Raw genomic sequence first — 24,489 nt, forward strand, 5'->3', positions numbered from 1 at the left:
GATGCCTTAAGTAGAAAATGAGTTACATTATTATTGGCATATTCCTTTCTCTATAGAAGTACTTTATGTGCTACACATCATCACACTGTGAGAGATTTCCCTCCAGCTCTTTGACCCAGCCCTTCCAGCCTCCTATACCACCTTAGAATTCCATGAATGTTCCATGGGAAAGACTAGCTTTGCATTTGGTTTCTTCTAGCTTATAATGTATTGTACATGACCTCCTAAAACTGATCATTTCACTTGCTCCCAGGAGCATCCTTCTGCTTGAGCCAACTCTAATCTTCAGCCCATGCCCAAAAGAATCATATAACCTCAGAAAAGAAAACATCCAGCAATCATCAGTTCACTTCAGGCAAGCTCTTCCCTGTCTGGAATTTTAGTTCATATGGTCCTCATTGCTTCTACCACTCTCTCATAGCTTTATGAATGTGTGGTTTTACAGTTTATTCATTTTTGTCTGCAGTTTTGCAGCAAGAATACAGGCCTCATGAGACATTCTACATCCTACTCAGAAATGGAAGCCAGACTTAAGACCTGGTTTTCTATCTAGAGTACATTGTTACACCCTTGCTCAGTGTTACTTCTTATATTCTTTGAGTCCATAGCTCATAACTTGGCACCTACCAGTCTCTAGTATAACATGGAAAGCTATGCTGAAAATGATTTACATTCTAATCTGTTGTGTTCATTTTTACAGGACCAGGATTAAAACCTCCAGAGGAACGGACAATTGAATACTTAGAAGAAGTTGCAGTTAATTTTGCCAAAGGACTATCTGATAAGAAAATCTCCATAAAGAGAGACAAGGGATTAGTAGAAAGTGAGTGTCATTATTAAAGAACTAAGGCAAAGGTTCTCTCCAGAGAGTTTAATTTTGTTATAAAATGAGGAGGTAAATGCGTTTTTTTTTTTACTCTAAGTATAGAGTCATCCTTAAGGAGTGTAACAACTGCTCTAGGTTCAAGTCCTAAACCTTACACTGGTTGGTTACAGCCATGTTTTTTTTCAATTTTTTATTTTGGAAAATTTGAAGCATTAATACAAAAGCAGAATAATATATAATACTATAATAAACACCCATGCACCCAACACCCAACTTTAGTATTTATCAACTAATTAAACCATGTGTATAGAAGTGCTTAGGTTGCAATTTGGATTTTGTATATCAAAGTGAAAAGTTCTTTCAGATAGCTACAATTACTGCATTTTTATGGAGTTTACAGAACAAACTAAGAAGGGAGACTAGGCTTTTTCCAGTAAGTATCTAAAAACCATTTTCTTTTGCAGAATTGACGTCATATGCCCTGAGTATTCCTTTTGTCAGACAACAGGTTTACAAAAAGGTGGAAGAAAAAGTACGAAAACAGACCAAAGGCCTTTATCCTGCACCTCTGAAAATAATCGATGTGAGTCTTCACCCCATATTCCCACATTTCTCATGTTTCCTCCCTTTATAGAGCAGTATTCTTTATTGCCATTCCGAACTATGTCTTCTGGTACTATAGTTCTTAATTCTGTTATTACAGTACTCACTAAAAATAAAGCAAGCAAGCCATGAGGGCTCATAAACTGATTATTTTGGGGATAATGAGTGCTGGGCATAAGGAATTTAAAACTACCAGTTATAAAACAGGAAAAAATAGAAAACCTGTTATATCAGAATAACAAGGCCAGTAAAATCCTGGGCATTAATTAAAAGGTAGTTGAAACAAAATTGATGGCCTCGGTTGAAAACATTGCAGTACCTAAAATGTCTTATTGACTTCCCCATTGCTGTAATTATCAAAAAAGTGTAATGATACAGAAAAGTTCTGAAAAAGATCAAGGAGGATAAATAAAATGATCACAGGGTTAAGAACTTCTGTCTAAAGGTAGACTTTAAAACTTAGAAACTCTTTAGTCTTCAGTCTTTAGTATCTAAGATTAAGAGAACATGTAATCTAAGACTTTGAAAATGGGCAATAAATCAGCCAACAAATATATTTTGAGGAAAGACACCAAAATGCATAAATAGGACACATGATTCCCTTCCCACACCCATCTCCCAGTTTGGGGAGATTAGATGTGTGTCTGTGCTGGGACAGGTAACTAATGGAAGGGATGTTAGATGCCACCCTGGGATCACTGCCAGATAATTGAACAGAGGAAGATTGCTAAATGCACAGAGGAGGCAACAGTCACTGTAAGCCAGAGAGATTAGGAAGAGCCTCCTATAATTTTTTTTAAGATTTGATTTATTTATTCATGAGACACACAGAGAGAGAGGCAGAGGGAGAAGCATGCTCCCCACAGAGAACCCAATGTGGGACTCGATCCCCAGACCCGGGATCACGCCCTGAGCTAAAGGCAGATGCTCAACCGCTGAGCCACCCAGGCATCCCAGAGCATCATAGAATTTGACCTGAGCCCTGGAAAGTGAAGAGAAAGTGGTACCAGGTAGGGTGGGCATTTTGAGCAAAGTTACAGAAGCTGGAAAGCATGAGGTTCTTCAAGGAACATTTAATGAGATCAGATTTTGTAGGATACTGAAATGTGTGCAAAAAGGCCAAATGAACCTAGATTTTAGAACTTGGACAATAATGAATTTGGAAATTTGACCTTCATCCTGTATAGATCATAGAGATAATAGTCCTAGTAAGTCATAAACAATTTAGAAAGAGAGACAAGTAGAGACTTGAAGTTGGAAGCTATCTTGGTCATTCAGACTTGACATTTACCAAGATAGATTAGTAAAGAGGTGAAGGTAGTAAGAGACTTGCCAAAGAGAAGAGATTATGAGTTAAGTCTTAGAAGTGCTGAGTTTAGATGTTTCAGGAAATTCAAGTGACAGTTTACACAAAAGATAAGAATGTAGATTTGTGCTGAGTGAAGTAAGTCAATCGGAGAAGGACAAACATTATATGTTCTCATTCATTTGGGGAATATAAATAATAGTGAAAGGGAATATAAGGGAAGGGAGAAGAAATGTGTGGGAAATATCAGAAAGGGAGACAGAACGTAAAGACTGCTAACTCTGGGAAACGAACTAGGGGTGGTAGAAGGGGAGGAGGGCGGGGGGGTGGGAGTGATTGGGTGACGGGCACTGGGGGTTATTCTGTATGTTGGTAAATTGAATACCAATAAAAAATAAATTTAAAAAAATTTTTAACCAAAAAAATAAATAAATAAATAAAAATAAAAAATAAAAAAAATAAAGAATGTAGATTTGTTCTTATGTGGGTTGGGTTTTTTTGTATATATATATCCACTTTTCCTTCTCATAAATTGTGGTGATTGAATACAGGGTCAATTCGACTTTTATACTTGGACTTAGGATAGGACTTCCCTCAAATGTTAAGTTGAATTTATAGAATTCATGAGTAACATGACAGAGGAGACCATCGGCCTGAGGAAGAATGCACGGAAGGAGAAAAGGGCTGAGAGTGTAACTATGGGGATGTGCCTACTAACGTAGGAGAGCAAGAGAGAAGCTGGAAGAGCCATTTTAGCAAGAAGGAAGGGGAAACCTTTTCTCAGACTTGAACAGTGCCAGTGGCAGCTTTTTCTCTGCTGGGATAGTGGTCTAGAAGTGGATAAGGAGATAAGAGTTTGAGCTGTGGGACCTCTGTCATCTTTTCCCATTCTGACTTTTATTACTTTCTTCTATTTCATTTCCTTCCATTTTATACTAGTTTTAGTAGTAGTCTTGGAGATGGAAAATGAAGTCAGTCTTTTTTTTTTTTTTTTTTAACTTTTTTAAGACTTATTCATTTATTTGAGAGAGGGGGAAAAAAGAGCAAGAGAGTGAGCACAAATGAGGGGATAGGCAGAGGGAGAAGCAGACCTCCTGAGCTCCATCCCAGGACCTTAGGATCATGACCTGAGCCAAATGCAGATGTTCAACCAACTGAGCCCCCCAGGTGGCCCAAGAATAAAGTAAGTCTTAAGCAAGCAGCCATTCAGTCCTCTTGTCTTTCTTACTCCGCTTCCAGACTTTTGGCTTACTCTTTGAAGACTGATGAACTAGCAGTTTTACTCACGGTAGTGAGCATCTCACCCATCCCTTGCAACAATGAACAAATGCTTTATGTGTTTTTTAGGTGGTAAAGACTGGAATTGAGCAAGGGAACGATGCTGGCTATCTCTCTGAATCTCAGGTAAAGTTCTTTCCTTTGAATTTTTTATTAGCTACTGAAAAACCAAGATCTAGAACTTTTTATAAAGCTGAGAAAAGGAAAGGTACCCAAAGTCTATCTAAAATGTTTTTCTTCTGGTGACTATCATTTCTCAGGGTTACTCTCAGTGAATAGATGTTAAGAACACGTTAGTGGTCAGTGGTCCCAGCTACTTGAACTTGCTCTCAGTAATGAGGGTTTAAGTAGGGAAAGCAGGGCCAGAGTTCTGATTCTTTCAAATGAATCATTGGGATGTTTTTGTTCTGGAGTTGGGCTGGTTATATTCTGATAAAAATGAATACATTGAGAGAAGAATACATTTCTTACTTATTAGGGCCTAGAGATAAAACTTTGAAGGCCAGCCTCTCTTTGGTGAATTAGAAAATGGAAGGAAATGTTGTGTAGCAACTAAAAGAACAGAGAGGAGCATGTGAACAAGCCTCACCTCTTCCCACTTTTCCAACAAATTGGTGGTATTATAGATTTAAGTGGTTACAGTTATTTTTAAGTTTTAAGCAATCATTGAAGAATGACTGCTCTTTGGTAATAAGACAGAAGGTATCTGAAGAGCTCAGGACATATTCAAGAGAAAACATTTCTTGTACTGGTTGCTTACTACAGTGCATTCTGAGTTAGTCTTTTACCTCCTAACCAGCTACATATATACATATGTACAGAAAAATTGAAGCACAAGTTTCACAAATCAGTTGTCCTCACTGTATACACTGTACTCCTATTTCCTATGTGTAGGACCCACTAACCTCATGACCACTGATGGATCTCTAGCCACAGTTTGAAAATCACTGGTTTACTGAATAGGATACACTGTATCAAGATCAGTAGAACATTGTTGCATATTCTATTAAGGCATGAAAGCAACTTTATTTGGGGGATTCCCTTTGAAATGCTATTTGTAACCATGTAACCATACCGGTAAATGCTAGTAATATTGATGATGATGATAGCTGACATTGAGACCCAGTCATTTTACTAGCATTCTCACTTAATTCCAGCAATACTGTAAAATAAGTATTGTTTTTCCCATTTTAAGGATGAAGAAAGCTTCACAGCTGTGAAATGGCAGAGCCAGGATTTCAAACTCAGTTCTGTCAAACCTAGACTCTAAATCTCATCTTCTTTTTTTTTTTTTTTTTTTTCTTTAGATTATATTTAGGGGCAGCCTGGGTGGCTCAGCAGTTTAGCGCTGCCTTTGGCCCAGGGCATGATCCTGGAGACCTGGGATTGAGTCCCACGTCAGGCTCCCTACATGGAGCCTGCTTTTCCCTCTGCCTGTGTCTCTGCCTCTCTCTCTCTCTCATGAATAAATAAATAAATAAAATCTTTAAAAATAAATAAATATATATATATTTTATTTATTCATGAGAGACACAGAGAGAGAGGCGAGAAATAGGCTCCCCACGAGGAGCCCAATGTGGGACTTGATCCCAAGACCCTGGGATCACGCCCTCAGCTGAAGGCAGCCACTCAACCGCTGAGCTACCCAGGCGTCCCAAAATCTTATTCTTAACTGCTAGTCTGAGAGTGGCTCTCTGTAAGCATTAGGGGACTTTTCAGAGCTATAGGTGTCATGCAGAGCCTGCTACAACAAAAGAGACCCAGAATTGAGTGTCCTACTGCTAGGATATGAGTTCCAGTCCTGCCACTTGAAGTGTTGTCGTGACTTAATTTCTCTGAGCCTCCTCTTCCCAGTCTTCAAAATAAGAGGGTTGACTGAGAGGACCATGAAAGGTCCGTTTTGACCATAAAATTCTAGTCCATGAAAAAGGTTAGCTACCACCACCTCTGGAGCAGAGAATCTAGAGCTCAGGTGAATCCAACCCTTTTCACAGTAGTAGTCAGAAAGTACCACAGACAAGAAGACATCACGGGGGCCCTGGAGCACTCGGGATTCCGTGTGTGTTACCTCTACTCTGCAAGGAAATCAGACTAAAGGAACTCCCATCGCTGAGACTCTGAAGTTCCACTGTTTTTTTGGTTCTCCTTTATTTTCCAGAAATTTGGAGAGCTTGCAATGACCAAAGAATCAAAGGCGTTGATGGGACTTTATCATGGTCAGGTCCTGTGTAAGAAGAATAAATTTGGAGCTCCGCAGAAAGAAGTAAAGTAAGCTCAGCTCTGCCTTATGGAGCCTCTGTGGGTTTCACCGCAAAGCTAGATTCCTACCTTCCATCTTGCCTACATGTCTTCCATCCTGAGCATATTAGATCCCTCTTCCTCCTAACAACTTTCTGGCTTTCAAAGTTCAGCCTGAGTTTTCTCCAGACCTCTCTATTGGCTTCTGTAGCAGCTTTCCTGTCTGGCTATTGATGTCCCCTAGAAGTCTGGTTTATGTCCCAAACCAGACACAACTATACGATGTTTACTGATCTTGTGTCTTCCTGTGATTTGAGATACCATCCCTGGGAACTCCTACTTCTTCCTCATAAAAAAAAATATATAGCCTCATTCTGATTGTTAAACGCTTGTCTTTCTAATTTACAACTTAAATATTTTGTTTAATATTTTATTTATTTATTCATGAGAGAGAGAGCGAGAGAGAGGCAGAAGGAGAAGCAGGCTCCATGCAGGGAGCTGGACGTGAGACTTGATCCCAGGTCTCCAGGATCACAACCTGGGCCAAAGGCGGCGCTAAACTGCTAAGCCACCCAGGCTGCCCTACAACCTAAATATTTAAGATACTATTTGCCTGTTTCATGTCTATTCTTTTTAGCAAGACTTTCAATATTATGCTGCCTAAAAGCTCTTCAACATTTTAAATTTACTAATGCCCCTAAATTCACCTTCTAGCTCAGTGGTTCTCAGCCTGGGGAATGTTGCACCCCAGGGATCATTTGATGATGTCTGGAAACATTTTTTGGTTGTTATAGGTGCTTCTGGCATCTAGTGAGCAGAGGTCAGGGATATTGCTAAACACCTGATAGTGTATGGGACAAGCCTAAGAATTAGAATAATCGAAAATGTCAGTAATGCCAAGGTTAAGTAATACTGCTTTAGCTGAATTACCGTGAGGGCTTTCAGAGCAACTAATGTTACTACTTTCTCCATCTCCTTCACCTTTAGCAACATTACAATCCAAAAAAAGAAGATAAAACGGGTAAGAAATCTGGGTGAGACAGATAACGATGCTAGCCCAGAGGGCTGATTTCCAAATATAATATGAACTACAACTATAACTACTTCTCCAGCACACATGGTGATCAGTAGGGATCATTACCAGTCCGGTTGTGTTTGTTCTACCCAACATGGAAACAGTATCCTGCAATCAGTAGGTGCTGTAGTACAGTAAGATGGCCACTTAAGCACTTATGTCAGCATCTCTTCATATATTCTACAAAAATCAAACATTAACAAGGACAAAAAAGTCACCCATTCCCCATGCATAGCATAAGTGCAAGGCAGATATGCTACTAACTTCTCATTATGTAAGAGGGAAACCTCACTGTAACAGTAAATAAAAGGAAGCAAGAGAGAAAAGTATTAAGAGTCTTGCAAAATCATACAACTGTGAAACACACCAATGCTACTTCCTCACCCTACCCCTTTACTCCACCATCCCTCCATCTACCAAAAAATGCCATCAATTAAAGAGACTACACTTTGCAACTGCAGAGTCCTCTTAAATAATGAAACCTAATGAGCTACTCCAGACACCTCCTCCTATCTGTATATACTTCTTCCTGTCATAGGCAGCTAGACATAATGCCATCTGGAGAGGGTATCATTATACCAAATACACGAAAAAGATAGGCAGAATCCACATGCATCTCATATAAGAAGTAAGAAAAAGTATCAAAATACTTACGCTTATAAAGATTCTCCCCCCCTAAAGCAGTCACAATACAGAAGAAAACTGTAACAAAACACTTCCAAATTTGAATCAAATATCCTTAAATAAGCATTTGCAGATAAGAATCACCTTGAATCAGAAATTCAAAAACTCGGGACACCTGAGTGGCTCAGCGGTTAAAGCATCTGCCTTTGGCTCAGGGTGTGATCCTGGAGTCCTGGGATCAAGTCCCGCATCGGGCTCCCTGCATGGAGCCTGCATCTCCCTCTCCCTGTGTCTCTGCCTGTCTCTCTTGGTGTCTCTCATTAATTAATTAATTTTTAAAAATTTTCAAGAACTCAGAACTAAATGTACAGAAAAACAGCGTGATGCAAGAGTTGTCCAAACTTGGAAATAAATTGGGGAAAAAGGAGATGAGGAATTAATCATAGGGTACCCAAGGCAGAATAGGGTGAACAGATTTACTAAAACTTGGAAGAATAGGGGCACCTGGCTGGCTCAGTAGGAAGAGCAAAAAACTCTTGATCTCAGGGTCATGAGCTTGAGCCCCATATTGGGTGTAGAGATGACTTAAATAAATAAACTTAAAAAAAAAAGAAGAACTTCGAAGAATTAAAGAAAGGGGATTTTTTTTCTACTTTCCCAGCTGCCAGTGATGCCCTCTGCTTCCTCCACTTCTGTCCCTAGGCTCTTCCCCCTTACCTTGGATAATCATTTGAATTCCTTATCTATTTTATTTTTTAATTAATTTTTATGCAAAAAATGCACTTATTCTTTTTTAAGAAAACTGTTATAAAGTTAAATATTAACTGATAGTATTTTGTGTTTATGGTTTGAATATTGTACTATAAAAGGAATCCTCTGTGTGAAGCCTGTAACTGGCTCCTTTCAGTGGTATGACTTGGAGACTGTGCATATTAGTACATATCAGTTAACTCATTCCTCTTAATCTTCTACTGATGGATTGATGGCTCTTTGCAGTTTTTCATGATTACAAACACTGTATGACTGTTCATCGCAGTTTGTCATCTTATGCATAAATACTTTCACTGGAGTAGATAATGAGAAATAGAATTACTAGTTCGTGGGATATGGGAGGTTTAGTTTTAATAAATTTGTCCTCCAAAGTAGGACAATACATACTTCCATCAGCCATGTACTGAAAAAAACAATTTTTGTACATCCTCCCTGATGCTTTTACAATTTTTGCCAACCTGGTGGGGAAAGAATATCTCATTTTAATTTGCATATCCCATGTTATGAGGGAGGTTAAGCATCTTTATTGTCAGTTTTGTTTTTTTTTTTTTTTAGTGAATTGCGCTTTTTTAAAAAATTAATTTATTTACTTATTTATTTTTTTAAGATTTTATTTATTCATGAGAGACACAGAGAGAGAGGCAGAGACACAAGGCAGAGGGAGAAGCAGGCTCCATACAGGGAGCCCAACGTGGGACTCGATCCTCGGTCTCCAGGATCACGCCCTAGGCTGAAGGCAGCGCTAAATCGCTAAGCTACCTGGGCTGCCCTTAATTTATTTTTTGAGAGAGAGAGCTAGCAAACTCACACAAGAAAGATTGGGCGGGGGGTGGGGTGGGTGGGCAGAGGGAGAGAACTCCAAGCTAACTCATTACTGGGCTCGGAACCCAAACCAGGGCTCAGTTCTGCAACCCATAAGATCATTTCATGACCCGAAACCAAGAGTCAAACGCTGAACTGACTTGAGTCACCCAGGCATCCCAGAATTGCTTTATACAAGCCCTTCCCCATTTTAGTGGGTTGTCCTTTTTTTTTAAGTAATCTCCACGCACAATGTGGGGCTTGAATTCTTGACTCTTGGAGATCAAGTCGCATGCTGTGCTGCCTGAGCCAGCCAGGTGCCCCATGTCTTTTTTAATTGACACATGCATGTTCTTCATTTCCCAAGTTGTAATTCTTTGCTGCAATATATATTGCAGGGGATCCCTGGGTGGTGCAGCAGTTTGGCGCCTGCCTTTGGCCCAGGGCGCGATCCTGGAGACCCGGGATCGAGTCCCACGTCGGGCTCCCAGTGCATGGGGCCTGCTTCTCCCTCTGCCTGTGTCTCTGCCTCTGTGTGTGTGTGTGTGTGTGACTATCATAAATAATTTTTTTAATTAAAAAATATATGTATATATTGCAGATTTCCTCCTATTCTATGGTTGTCTTAATTTTGTGGGGTCATTTCTGTTTGTGACAAATTTTTAGTTTTCATGCAATAAATACCTTTTTTAGCCCTATTCTTTATGTCTCTCTATCCTGTTTTCTCACTGTTTTCCAGTTAATTAAACTAACAATGTAGGGGCGTCTGGGTGGCTCAGTCCATTAAGCTTCCAACTTTTGACTTCAGCTCAGGTCATGATCTCAGGATCATGGGATTGAGCCCCCCCATCGGGCTCCATGCTCAGTGAGGAATCTGCTTGAAATTCTCTCTCCCTCTCCCTCTGCCACTCCACCCCCATGCACACGCATATGATGTCTCTCATAAATAAATAAATCTTGGAGCACCTGGATAGTTCAGTGGTTGAACATCTGCCTTTGACTCAGGTCATGATCCTGGCCGGCGTCCTGGGACTGAGGAAGCCTGCCTTTCCCTCTGCCTATGTCTCTGCCTCTTTCTGTCTCTCATGAATAAATAAATAAAATATTTAAAAATACTAATAAATACTGTTAAAAAAAAACCACTAAACATAGAAATGCACGTGTTACTACAAAGCTACATTTAAAAGATGCTTCCAGAACTTGAAATTAGGTTTCCTTTTCAGGTCATAAACATGATTTTTGAAAATTATAATCAGAAGTGTTAGGAATGAAACTTTATCCTAGTATTACAACTCTGTTTGTTTTTTTTTTTAAGATTGTTATTTATTTATTCACGACAGACACACAGAGAGAGAGAGGCAGAGACACAGGCAGAAGGAGAAGCAGGCTCCATGCAGGGAGCCCAACGTGGGACTCGATCCTGGGTCTCCAGGATCAATACCCCGGGCCGAAGGCAGCACTAAACCGCTAGGCCACTGGGGCCGCCTAGTATTACAACTCTAATTTAAGTCTACATAGTGCTGTTAACTTCGGCTTTTATGAAGGAAGATGTTCTGGAAGAATTTTTTTAGTTGTTTACTATGGGAGCATGGCATATTGCTCCAGAATTATGAAAAACTAAAAATAAAAAAGAGAGCGAGAATAAGCAGATATGCTCTCTGGCCCACAAAATATTTAGAATTTAATTGAAGAAACAAAAATAGTGAATATGAAGCCATTCCAGAATACTGTGGGGTAAGCCAGATGGTCCTAAGAAGTTCAAGAGAAGTTGGAGGGTAGAAAAGGCAGCAATGTGCATGTATGGAGGTATTTGTGGGGAGGGGTGTAATAAGGGCTGGAAGCAAAGAAAACATCCAGGAGAATTTTGATGTAATCCAAGTAAGGGTAATGGCACAAATTTCAGAAGAAATGAAAGCTTACTGGAAAATGGTAAAATCAGTAAAATAAGTAGTCAGAAGAAGATGACTAAATGTCTTTGGGCATATCATGGCAAATTGGCTTTTGTTTGGAAACCAGAGATATTCATATTGACATCAACATAAATCAGGTTGTTTTGTTTTCAGTTATCTCCAGGCATAATTGAAGATCAGTATAATTCTGTCTTCTTGTGTATAGGCCAGTTCTTTTCGGCCTAACAAATTTTTGCATATAGCTTTGAAAATCTTCTCTCTCTCTCTCTGCCCCACTCATGCTCTCTCTAAATTAATTAAAAGGGGTTGCCTGGGTGGTTCAGTCAATTAAGCATCCAACTCTTGGTTTTGGCTCAGGTCATAATCTTAGGGTCGTGAGATCAAGCCCATTGTTGGGCTCCACACTGTGTGTGGAGCCTGCTTAAGATTCTCTCTCTCTTTCCCTGCTCATGGCCACTGTCTCTCTCTAAAAAAATTAAAAATTTAAATTAAAATAAATACATTTGAAAATGTATTTTTATGGGCAAAATTTAAATTTTTATAGATAAAAATTTAAAATACTTCATAGATAAAATTTAGATAAATTTATAGATAAATTCATAGATAAAAATTTTTATAGGAAAAATTATTTAAAATACCTTGTTGTGCCCACTTTTGTTGGTTTATTGAATAATTTGGGTGATCTCCCACTTTTACTAAAATAATTACCAGAAGTCATTCATGCTTTCCTTCTAGGGACCTAGCCATTCTTGGTGCAGGGCTGATGGGAGCCGGCATTGCCCAGGTCTCTGTGGATAAGGGCCTGAAGACCATACTTAAAGATGCTACGCTAACCGGGCTGGGCCGAGGACAGCAGCAGGTGTTCAAAGGGTAAGCCAGCTCTCTGTCTCTGTCAGCAATATGCTGTTCATTTTTTGCCATTATGGATTCCTTTTTCCTGAACATGGTGGGTACTGGATGCTCCATGGTTAAGCTATTTCCTTTGACTTTTAGAAACACTGATTCCTTTCCCTTAGTTTTATTGTACATGTTAGTGTGCAGTAAAATGTAATGTCTAACTGCAGAAGAGAAAACTACCAGATATTTTTACATGCCATTTATTTCGTGCTTTGGTATCAAGACTAGAAGGTCTCATGTTTGTGAATTTTGGTAGTTTCCATATCACTGCTGTATTTTTAGGAAACACGAAACAGCATGACATTGTGGAAGATGAGGAGGTGGGGAAGTATGCCAGAACTGCACATTGAGGGTAGAGCTGGGATCAAAACTCTTGAACCTTCTATTTCTTGGCTGGCACAACTGTGGAGAAGCAGGAAAAGAATTTGGTTCCACAATGTCTGAGGCTTTACAGACTGTGTCTCCTTCTTACCACTGAATTAATAAAAGGTCAATACTACTTTCTCTCCTGCTCACCTACCCCTTCTCACCCCGGGGCCAAACGCTGCCTGTTTGCAGAGTGGGGGGAAACCAAGCAGCCACTTGGGCAGACTGGGAATTGGTTTCAGGCCAATTCTGTGCTCCAGTATAATGGACAAGCTGGCTGCACTTAGACTGTCCCATGCATGACTTTTAGTCAAATGAGGTTTTTTTGTTGTTTCTTATATAGGTTATGTAGCTTCAGCATGTTTGACCTCATTTCTGCAGAGAGATTATGTTGCTACTGTCATGCTATACAAGATGTGGCAGGTTTAATCATTTTGGCAAATTACTGTAAGATAGCAAGGAGTTGGAGTAAAAGATTCGTGACAAAAAAATTTTTTTAATTGGCACGTGCTTGATAACATGGCCCTGAGACTAGCATGTAAACATTCCCAAACACCATCACATACAGTCACCAAAATGAGAAATTGCTGCTCTAAAATAGATCCCACCCTCTGTCTCTTTTGGATTTAAGTTCCCCAGCTTTCCCTTTGTGCCTCAGAAACATCAGGCTCTGGCATGTGCCCCTTACCGTGCTGCTGACTTAGGACATAAATGTTTCCCATCCTCTCTTGAAAACAGTTTCATTAGGGATTAGAATTAGAGCAACTAATCATGTTTTGAGTTCTGATGAGCATTTCGTTTGCTAACTGCTGACATGGTTGTCAGAAACCAAGAGATTTGAACCCATACTTTTTAAGACTTTGAATACTTCTTTGAACTTACCTTGTGGCTTTAATTTTTCTTTTAGTTAAGGAAATTAGTGAATGGGATTCAGGAAAACTTTAGGTTAGTTATTCTGAAAGTGTGGTCAGATTAAAACCTAAGAGAGCCTACTTTTCTTGGCAGTGAAAAGTAATCGGTTAAATGTTTGAGTAGCAGGAATCCTTTTTATCTCCCTGTGGGAAAGAAGAAACCTTGAGTTAATATTTTATGTAATCAATAGAATGTGCTACTTATACTATGTGCCGACTGGGAAGTAGATTAAGAATATAAGAAAATAATGCTTGGTCTCGGTTTTCCAGGAGATTACAGTTACAGAATAACAACATGATGTGTAATCAGGTAAAATAAGTTCATGTGGTCTAGGACACCTGTTGGGTGTTTTCTCTGTTATAGGTACAGAGTTACCAGAGCTGCATCTTTGTTTTGCCATTCTAGTATTTGTGTCTACTCTTCTTGGCAAATTTAACTATTTTTTGAGTGATAGAGTTTATGTAAGTTTCACTTGTAAAGGCATCTTATAGTTTGGGGGCCAACCTGTCTTTCTCCTAGTACCTAGCCATTTGACCATGAGTCCCTCTGAGCCTGTTTAAGCAACCCTTCTCTCTCAAAATGGGAGTAATAGAATTATCTCATAGAGTTGGTAAAAACATGTAGCACATGTCTGGCCTATGGATGCTCAATAAATGGTAAGTCTCCTTTTCTCTATTTTTTCTAGATTGAATGATAAAGTGAAGAAGAAAGCTCTAACATCATTTGAAAGGGACTCCATTTTTAGCAACTTGACTGGGCAGCTTGATTACCAAGGTTTTGAAAAGGCTGACATGGTGATTGAAGCTGTTTTTGAGGACCTAAGTCTTAAGCACAGAGTGCTAAAAGAAGTGGAAGCGGTAAGTATGAGGCCTGTTGTACATGAATTCTCGTTTAGTGAGTGGAGGGCACAGATGCAGGTGTTCTTAAAAGGCAACTTGTGGTTCTTGTTATAGGGCTGTTCATGTCCAAACATCAGTTTTTTGTGAACTCATGCACAGTATATATGTTACAAAGGTCAAATCTGGGTCTCCAGGCAAGAAAATCAAGTAGCACAGGGTTCATTAGCATTCTGTGAGAGTTCGGTCACCCAGACCTACAGGTAGCCTCATGGAGGATAGCCAGCTGTGTTGACATTTTGGGTTAGCTACATGCCATAACTAAACTTCAGATCTAGCCAGCACAGGAAGTAGGGGAGGAATTATTGCTCCAGGCAGGTTTCACATGCTTACTTTGTGGAAATGCTTTGGTCTTGATCCCAAATGTTCTACATGCCATGAACAAAACAGGTACCTGTATTGGGTGGTACAAGGAAAGAGCCAAGAGGAACAAATGACAGTAACCTGAGTACAAGGCAGAACCGGGGCCTGGAGCAGCAGCCTACAGTTAAATAAATGTGGGCTAGTAGATTGTGCAAACAAAATGAAACTGGCTTGGTAGTACTCCAAGTTTCTGGAGTAGTGGCCATACTCTTAAAGTGCCCTGTGAGTGAGGGCAATCCCTGCTCTACCACAGACTCAGCCTACGGAGGGTTTAGAAACTAAAGACAAGGTCGGGAGAGAAACAAAAGATAAGCAGCCGGCCTGGGACAGCTTCCACTTTGGAATCCATGCACTGGAAAATCTTTCCTTTTGACAAAGGGTAATGTAGATTCAGCTGAGAGAGAGCTGAGTGGATTTGTATTCCATCTGTGCTAAGTGGCATTTCAGCACAGATACATAAGTGGTATCCCAGGGCTTTGAGGGCACTGCTGAGCCAGTGGCAGGCAGATTCCAAGGAGCAGCAGAAGCTGACACAGGCAGCATGGAGAGAGGAGCTTTACCACTTGACTAGGTGTTGGTATTTGCTTCTGGAAAATTGGGGTTGCAATTGGGAAACTAGTGATCAAGGGAGAGAGAAAGAGGGATCATCAGATCAAGAGGAGTGCAGACTCTGAGCAAACCTTTACAGCATTGCCTCTGGCTTCCAAGAGGGCAGAAAACGGGGCTTTTTAAGGCCTGGCCCAGAGCTTCAGAGTGTCACTCCTGCTTTCCATTGGTAAAAGCAAGTCACAAGATTCAAGAGGGAGGAAGTAGACAATACCTCTGGAGCGGGGGAGAGCCACGTGTGAACCAGGAAGGGAGGACTGTTGCCTGCTCTCTTTGGAGATATTGGTCCACTCTTCATGGAGACTTTCCCCACCAGAATAAGATGCCATACCTCTCAGACATGCCACTTGAGACTCTTCCTTGCGGTCACGCTCTGCTTTCGACTTCACACTTCTGATTAAAATCATGGGGGCCTGATCACAAGCTGATTGCTGAGCCAGGTTTTGTCCAACAGGTGCCTCTCTAGGTTTTTCCCTTTTTTCTTTATAAAAAAATATTGATCTGGTATTTGACCTTTATCTTCCTTATAATTGATGTTATTTTACGTTCAGCTCTTTAGTGTGTTGCATGTATTTTGAACCTTGATTCCTGTCTCTGATGTTAGGATTTTGCCTGTCCCGGTTTGCACAAATTTGACAGGTGTGCCTTCCGTGTGTTTTATGCATGCAGCTGAATAAAAATTTAATAACTTGGGATCATGAACAGAATGCTGAGACAGTCTATGTTAGAGTTTTTCTCCAGGGTGATAAAGCTAACAGTTAATAGTATTCATGTGCCGTAGATTAATTACAGTGGTGTCCAGTTTTCTAACAGTACCCTGTATAAAATGAGCTAGGCATGCATGTTATGACTTGTTCTTAGAAAAGTAAAGGGTGCGGGTATCATGAACTTCTGGATTCAAGGGCAGATCTGAGCAAGAAGAGGGATTGGCACATAGGCTGGATCTTGAAACGAATGAGATTTAACTCAAGGTGATCTCTTCAGTGTTTATCTGAAGTGTCTTATTTACCTAACTGCTGAGATGTAGTCTCTGGGTTAGGAAGGATGCTGAGCCAGAGATGGAAGGAGGCTGAATGGGAAAGAGAACAAGGTCACACACAGAAGCCCTGGGTGGTTATAAATATCAGGTGAATAGTGTCTCCTGTCTGAGTGGCTGTGGGGAGAGCAGGGCCAGGCCCAGGTCTCATACTTTAGCTTTGCTTCAGACTCCAGTCATCTCCCAGGTTTATGTGACATTCTTAAATGCTTTTCCCCTGCAGGTGATTCCAGGTCACTGTGTCTTTGCCAGTAACACATCTGCTCTCCCAATCAATGAAATTGCTGCTGCCAGCAAAAGACCTGAGAAGGTAAATTCTGAACAGAGGAAAGACCCTGAACTGTTTTCCTATTACAGGCTCCCAGAGGAAGGCTTAGAGCATGAGAAGGGCCTGTGTGGATTGTGAAGTGGAGGGAGTGATGAGGTTTTCTCCAAAACTGGGCATAGAGAAACTAATACCATGACCATTCAAGATGCTGGGATAAGTGAAATGAACTATAACCAAAATAAGCTTTTCTAGGTGATCTGCATTCCAAGGTTCGGACTATAAAGCGTACCTTTATTACAATTAGGTATTTAAAGATAGGTCCAAGGAGCACCTGGCTGGCCGAGTTGGTAGCATATGACTCTTGATCTCAGGGTTGTGAATTTGTGTCCCATATTGGGTGAAGAGAGTACTCTAAAAATTTTTTTAAATTAAAAAATAATAAAGATAGACCCTAAAATAAAAAGGGATACTCCAGAATATCACTTCAGCTACAGAGTAGACACTGCTAATGATCTAAGACATGTTTGGTTCCAATTCCACATCCAAGAATAGAAGATCAGGAGGTGGGATGCCTGGGTGACTCAGTGGTTGAGTGTCTGCCTTCAGCTCAGGTTGTGATCCCGGAATTCCGGGATCAAGTACCGCATTGGGTTCCCTGCATGGAGCCTGCTTCTCCCTCTGCCTGTGTCTCTGCCTGTCTCTTTTTGTGTTTCTCATAAATAAATAAAGAAAATCTTAAAAAAAAAGAAGAAGAAGAAGAAGATCAGGAGGTGTGGTGAGGTGTGTCCACCTATGGGTTCACTTAGAATTTCTACCCAGGACATGCAAAGGTAGAAGCACTTTCAGTAAGTATTTGGAATGATGCTTAGACATTTCTCTTTGGGCGTCTGCTGGACTAGAGCAACCTAGGGAAAGTGAAGGCACTCAAGGAGAAATGAAATACCTCACGTCTCTGGAGGATAGCAATTAGCCTTAGGTAACCAGAGCCAGCCAAAAGTAGGCAGGAAATATAAGAGACCTGTAAGCAGCTAAAATTGTTAATACAGAGTCCTTGTACTGAAAACACAAAAGTCTGTTTATTCCTATTCTAATAGTTTGGTAATACAAGGTAATCTTGTTTCCTCACACATAGCAGATTGGAAGTGATGTGGGGCCTGACAGGCAAGTGCAGGGATGGCAGGAAAAGGTCATAAGGAGAAGTGGCAGCTGATAATGTTACACTAAGGGAAGACACAACAACAGTATAAAGGGAGATGACAATCTGGCCATGTCACATCACTCAAAGCACCTCTGCAGCATTTTAAGTCAGTAAAGGAGAACCTTTGATGCTAACTTCTCATTTTCCAGTGGGAAAAGTATCATGCTTTGCAGTCCTGGCCTCCAGGTATCTTGGATAGCTTCCATAAGTCATCTGCTTCCCCTATCTTATATAAAATTAAGGGCAAAGGGTCACAGGTTGGGTGATCAGCCATCTGCTTATCCAGAACAAGTTGGTCACCTCTGGCAGAGCTTTCTTGAGTGATGAAAAATGGATTTTGCTTGAGGCAGTGATTATATGGGTGTATATACAAAACTCATTGAAATGAACACTTATACACTTAATTGTGTATAAGTTATATATCATAAAAGCTAATCCCTTTTGCTTAGAAGTACTGAGTCTGAAACAGGTTTGGTTTTTTAAAAAATCATTTAGACATAAATTAAAGAACGTTTAGGATTTAGAAGCAACTTTTGGATTGGTAAGTTTATGAAACATTTAAGTGACCTATGTGTTACATAATGGAGAGTAGGCAGGCTCTGGAGACAGGCTAACTGTGATGGAATCCCATTGCCATCCACTGACTGGCCCTGAGCTACTAGTTTTAACCTCCTGATGTCTTTTTTCCTCATCTAGGTAAGACTGACTAGTTCACAGAGTGATGGATTAACTGTAGGGAATTAATGGCAATTGTATTAAAAAACAGTGGATAGCCAGTAATCAGCAAATGGTAGATATCGTTAATTATATCTCACAGCTAAAATGAGGGTAGACAGAGCAAAACTCTAAGTTTTCTGATTAAATTGTTTTCTTCCATGGCAATTCACTTGGGAGGACTGTTAGCCTGAGGAGGAGGTTCTGAACTTCAGCATGTATTAGAATCACCTGGAAGGCTTCTTAAACACAGATCTGGGCCCTGACCTGTCTCTCATTCAGTAGATCTGGGTCTGGGGTGGGCCTGAGCATCTGTAGTTCTAAATTTCCCAGGCAGTGCTAATGCTGCTGGTCAAGTTACTTCATTAGTGTAATGAATCTTCAGGCACATTTGAATGTTGATAAATCTTAAAAAAACAAACAAACATTTATTAGAAAGAGAGCTATGAGGTGGGACTTGGTGGGGAGAGGCAGAGAGAGAGAGAGAATCCCAAGCAGACTCCCCTTGAGCGTAGAGCTTGACACAGTGCTCAATCTTACAACCCCGAGACTAAAATCAAGAATTGGAAGCTGAGGGCAGCCCTGGTGGCGCAGCGGTTTAGCGCCACCTGCAGCCCGGGGTCTGATCCTGGAGACCTGGGATCGAGTCCCGCATCAGGCTCCCTGCATGGAGCCTGCTTCTCCCTCTGCCTGTGTCTCTGCTTCTCTCTATGTGTCTCTATGAATAAATAAATAAAATCTTAAAAAAAAAAAAATTGGAAGCTGAACCAGCTGAGCCACCTAGGCATCCCTGCATGTCGATAAATGTTATTTAAACCCAGGATCCTGGGTGCCTGGGTGGCTCAGGAGTTGAGCATCTGCCTTCTGCTCAGGTCGTGGTCCCGGGGTCCCAGGATCGAGTCCCACATCAGACTCCTCGCAGGGAGCCTGCTTCTTCCTCTACCTGTGTCTCTGGCTCTCTGTCTCTCTCTCTCTCTCTCTCATGAATAAATAAATAAAATCTTTAAAAAAAAATAAACCCAGTATCCTGCTGGTGAGACCCATCTGTGTAAAATCCAAATACATCTCTGACAGTCTAGCATATTGACAGATTCTTCTGCCTACCTCGGTTTCCCCTGTCCTCAAAAAAAAATGGCCCTAGGGCAGCCCCGGTGGCGCAGCGGTTTAGCACCGCCTGCAGCCTGGGGTGTGATCCTGGAGACCTGGAATCAAGTCCCACATCGGGCTTCCTGGATGGAGCCTGCTTCTCCCTCTGCCTGTGTCTCTGCCCCTCTCTCTCTGTCTCTATGAATAAATAAAATCTTAAAAAAAAAAAAAAAAGTGTCCCCTCTAAACCAACAGTATCATTAATATGAGTGGAACTTTCATTCATTCTTCCCTGATAAATCTAATTTGGCCATGAGCTGTGATTTTGGCACTAATTCTTGGTAGAATCTATCACCCTCAGTGAAAAACCTTAGAAGCAGATGGAAGAGGAAGATTCCAGTGAGCCCTCTGAACATACTGAACTTTTTATCAAAAAACCACAGAGCCAAACCACTCAACTGGATCAAGCAGTATTCCTGTATCACGACCACCTTTCTCTCCCTTGCTTTCCTGGCCAAAAATGAGTGCTATCCAGTTCCCTCCTCAGCGTTGTTACATCTGTTGGCTTTGTACTCCCCTTGCCAGGTGATTGGCATGCACTACTTCTCTCCTGTGGACAAGATGCAGCTACTGGAGATTATTACAACAGATAAAACGTCTAAGGACACCACTGCTTCAGCGGTAGCTGTCGGGCTCAAGCAGGGGAAGGTCATCATTGTGGTGAAAGTAAGGAGCTGTATAACAACAGAGTGACAGATGTGGGGAAAGTTCTGTTAAGATTCCTTGTACCTCCAGGCTTGTTTTGCCTATGTTTGCCTCAGAATCATACCAAACAACCTTTTGGTATGATTTTTCCCTTAGTTGTCTTCAGTGTGGACAGTGGTATGGACTGAACTGCTAAGTCAGGGTCTGGGACATCGCAGGTTCTCCCAGCCATGCTGCCCTGGTTGGGGCTTCCCGTGCATTATAGTTGTAACAGTTCTGTTTGGGAAGATACACCACCTTGAATTTTGAAATGACATGTGGGGAAAAGAGCCTGCTTTCAGATTCTTCCACATTATCTCCCTTGGCAGGATGGACCTGGCTTCTACACCACCAGGTGCCTTGCACCCATGATGTCTGAAGTCCTCAGAATCCTCCAGGTTGGTACTGCTTTTGGAACATTGGAGACATCTTCCACTCCTTAAACCAGTCCTCTGACTGGTACTGTCAGGATGAGGAATGGGCTTCCTTCTAATACACTAAGTCCTGGCTCTTCTCTGAGGGAGCCCTTTTGTACCCAATCCTTCCACATAGTGGTAGAAAATCATGAGCTTTGCTGCCCTCCAATGGGCAGAATTTTAGCTCTGCTTCTTTAGCTGCATCCCCTTAGAGGCAGGAGCCATCCAGAACAGATAAGCCCACTTGGTCTGATCGGTGCTGGAGCAGCTTCTGCTGCACACACACCCCACGGGTGGCACCTCCTCGCTGGGCACTTACCAGACACAGGCTCCAGGGGTCTGCAACACTGCTCTGTGGTGCTGTCTCCTCTCTTACTTATGGGAAATTTAGCCTTGTCTGCCATGGAATCTCATTACTACTGAGAGTCAGAATTGCAAACAAGGAAACGAATAAAGTGTTCATTCTAAATGAATTTGTTCATTCCTTTAAGTGCCTTAGGTTAGGGAAGGCTCAGACTTTCCCTCCTTTGCTTTCCCTGAGTGAAACAGCCCCAAGTCTGGGCCTGGCTAGGTGGTACCCAGGAGAAAAGTGAGTGTTGGACTGGTTCTGTTTCTAATCATCAGCATGGGAGCCCTCGTAGGAGGGTCTGGAATGGGTGCCACCCCCCCACCCCCACCCTACTAAGGTCCCTGCTTCCATCCCATTCAGGAAGGAGTTGAGCCTAAGAAGCTGGATTCCCTTACCACAAGCTTTGGCTTTCCTGTGGGTGCTGCCACACTGGTCGATGAAGTTGGTGTGGATGTAGCAAAACATGTATCAGAAGATCTGGGCAAAGCCTTTGGGGAACGGTTTGAAGGTGGAAACATAGAACTGCTGAAGGAGATGGTGTCCAGGGGCTTCCTGGGTGAGTAGCCTCAGAGAAACATAACTAACACCATGAGAACAAAGTTTCCTGAGACACACAGTTACAGAAAGCCCTGGGGGAGTTTTTCCTAAAACCAGAGCCCACTATTATGGGGATTTTTTTAAAAATGGTTTCATGACCACCTCTTAGGCTGGGCCTATAGCTTACAGACCAAAGGCAGAACTCTGGCCTGAGGAATTGACCAAGGTCTGCAAGGCAGGCATTTTCATTTGGCCCCAGTCCTAGAGCACGCCTGTGATCCTGCAGGAGCGAGCTCTGTACCCGGGCTTTACCATGCTGCCTGGCCACCTGTGTGGAAAAAGTAATACCTCTAAACAAAATACGATTGAGGCCCACTAGAGGTGGCTTTCTCTCTTGGCAAAGTAGCAGCAAAATCCACACCAGGACCAGGGCATAGACTAGGTCCTGGTATTGCATATCTGGACATTAAAGCTCACCCACGTGGCCGTTCCCATCCACATACATGGATTCCCAAGCTCCAAGAAACACAAGATCTTTTTTCCTTCTTTGCCAACTCTGCTGACAAAACACTAAGTTTTGACAAATACTAAATGTCTAGGGTTAGCTAGATAGACAAATTCAGAAATATGGTTGAGAGACTAGAGCGTTACAGCAGACTAGCAGAGAAGAAAATTTGCAGGTCTGGGCTCTGAGATTTGGTAATTCTCCCTTTTCTTTTAGGTCGCAAGTCTGGGAAAGGCTTTTACATCTACCAGGAGGGTGTGAAGACTAAGAATGTGAATTCTGACATGGAGGGTATTTTGGCAAGTCTGAAGGTGCCCCCTAAGTATGGCGTGTGAGTGAACTTTAGTAGCTAATAGTGTGGGAACAGGTTTCTCTTCAGCCCTCTTCCATCTTCTCTGTGATAATCACCTTACCTGACCAGAATACTTTTGCCCTCTCCCATGCTATATCGGTTTCTGCCACGCGTCAGGGTAAGGATAGTAGCTGAGCCTTAGAAAGACCCCTGCTCCAGCCTTCCCTCTGAAGGTCTGGAGAGCAACAAAAAGACGATTATCCTAGGTCCCTTGATCCCCCCGCCCCAACCCTTTCGATCATTTGTAATTGACAGTTGATGGTGTCTAGAGAGTCTCTCCACTCTGCCCAACCCTGTTCTAGGTGCCAGTTTCAGGTTAATTAGGGCAAGTGGCTCTCAGCCATCTTTTCCAGGAGTGAGGCTGGCCTCCAGGTGGCTTCTTCTCTATACCACTGGAACTTCTGTACCGGCCGGCCCTTGAGCTCCAGCAGCACCAACCTTCATTTTCTGCACTTACAGCTCCTCGGATGAAGACATCCAGTACCGCCTGGTGACAAGATTTGTGAATGAGGCCGTCCTGTGCCTGCAGGAAGGGATCTTGGCCACACCCACAGAGGGAGACATCGGAGCGGTGTTTGGGCTTGGCTTTCCCCCATGTCTTGGAGGTTGGTCTTACAGGTTGGGAAGGTGTAACTCATTTTATCCTAGAGCTCTTTTTGTTGTCTCCTTCAACAAAGTCCTATTTTTCCATTTAGGGCCCTTCCGCTTTGTGGATCTGTATGGTGCTCAGAAGATAGTGGACCGGCTCAGGAAGTTTGAGGCTGCCTATGGAAAACAGTTCACCCCATGTCAGCTGCTCATTGACCACGCGAACAGTGCTAACAAGTTCTACCAGTGAGCAGGCCCTCACCCTGCTCGCTAGACTAGCACACTAACCCAGCTGCCCGTGGTGCTGGTTCTCCAGCAGAGTGGCATGTGGCGTCTAGATTTATCAGAGTAACCAGGAGGAAACAAACTCTGGCATTGGGTATGCACCCTGATTAAAGTGCCTTCAGCTATGACAGTTGCTCCCTTCTGCTGAAGTCTGGCTGTGAATTAGTTTGCACTTCATTAGAAGGAGGAACCACTGTGCTCATGAACCCATAAGTCCTGACACCCAAATTAGCAGTATCTCCAGAACCATCTTGCTGCCTGCTCCTCTAGGGCCAGTGGTGACAGGGCAGTTCTGCACCCAGCCAAATACATACCAATAAAAACCAAACAATTGTCAGCCTCTCTGCCCGCCTGGCTCCTTTTCCTTCGGTCTCTGCCCTTCTGGCTTAACCCCCTCCCCCCTTCAAGGAGCTAGAATAAAGCCCAATGCTTTTGGGGTGTGGGTGTGTTGGGACAGTCCTAGATTTCACCTTGAGAGCATAAAGAGCTAAAGCCTCCGAAACCTGGCCGTATTTACACGCCCTGGCGGGCTTCTGCTTGCCCTTCCAGAGAGGCCTGACTGACCAGAGCAGGTGAGGTCCCACACGCTTGGAGGCCAGGTTACTAAAGCCACCTTTCCCCAAACTAATGCCTCATAGTACAATGGTACCCAGTTCTTTTTGTGGTGGGACTCATGCACATGTTCTCAGGATGTTAACGTTGGAGTGAAGCACAGGAGAGAATATCTTCCTGGTCATTATATCCTGTGCGTCTTGGCTGCCCCAGAGCATGGAAGGATGGATGGGTCATCAGAAACCACGCAACAAGCAGTTCGAGGGAACAATGAGCCAACTCACCAGTGCCACCAAGCTGCGAGAGCCTCCTCTCCGCCCTCCCACTGCCCTCTGGGCTGGAGAGTCCCTCTCATGTTCTGGTGGAAGCGGTACCCAGTACGTGTAA

At 42.2% G+C, this 24,489-nt stretch overlaps 1 protein-coding gene across 1 annotated transcript in view; it reads left to right on the forward strand.

The window, feature by feature from the left end:
- Nucleotides 1-23,887, forward strand: part of HADHA (hydroxyacyl-CoA dehydrogenase trifunctional multienzyme complex subunit alpha) — a 48,405-nt gene extending 24,518 nt beyond the window's left edge. Inside the window, exons 8-20 of the mRNA XM_077843850.1 lie at nucleotides 701-823; nucleotides 1,291-1,409; nucleotides 4,083-4,139; nucleotides 6,172-6,281; nucleotides 12,168-12,302; nucleotides 14,293-14,464; nucleotides 16,732-16,818; nucleotides 20,360-20,500; nucleotides 20,848-20,916; nucleotides 21,644-21,839; nucleotides 22,542-22,656; nucleotides 23,137-23,282; nucleotides 23,373-23,887. Coding sequence (XP_077699976.1) covers nucleotides 701-823; nucleotides 1,291-1,409; nucleotides 4,083-4,139; nucleotides 6,172-6,281; nucleotides 12,168-12,302; nucleotides 14,293-14,464; nucleotides 16,732-16,818; nucleotides 20,360-20,500; nucleotides 20,848-20,916; nucleotides 21,644-21,839; nucleotides 22,542-22,656; nucleotides 23,137-23,282; nucleotides 23,373-23,515 — 1,613 coding nt within the window. The 3' untranslated portion in view covers nucleotides 23,516-23,887. The remainder of the gene's footprint in view (nucleotides 1-700; nucleotides 824-1,290; nucleotides 1,410-4,082; nucleotides 4,140-6,171; nucleotides 6,282-12,167; nucleotides 12,303-14,292; nucleotides 14,465-16,731; nucleotides 16,819-20,359; nucleotides 20,501-20,847; nucleotides 20,917-21,643; nucleotides 21,840-22,541; nucleotides 22,657-23,136; nucleotides 23,283-23,372) is intronic.
- The last annotated feature ends 602 nt before the right edge of the window (nucleotides 23,888-24,489 follow it).

The sequence above is a fragment of the Canis aureus genome, chromosome 12 (genome assembly GCF_053574225.1).
Source record: "Canis aureus isolate CA01 chromosome 12, VMU_Caureus_v.1.0, whole genome shotgun sequence".
In the NCBI taxonomy this organism is placed as follows: Eukaryota; Metazoa; Chordata; class Mammalia; order Carnivora; family Canidae; genus Canis; species Canis aureus.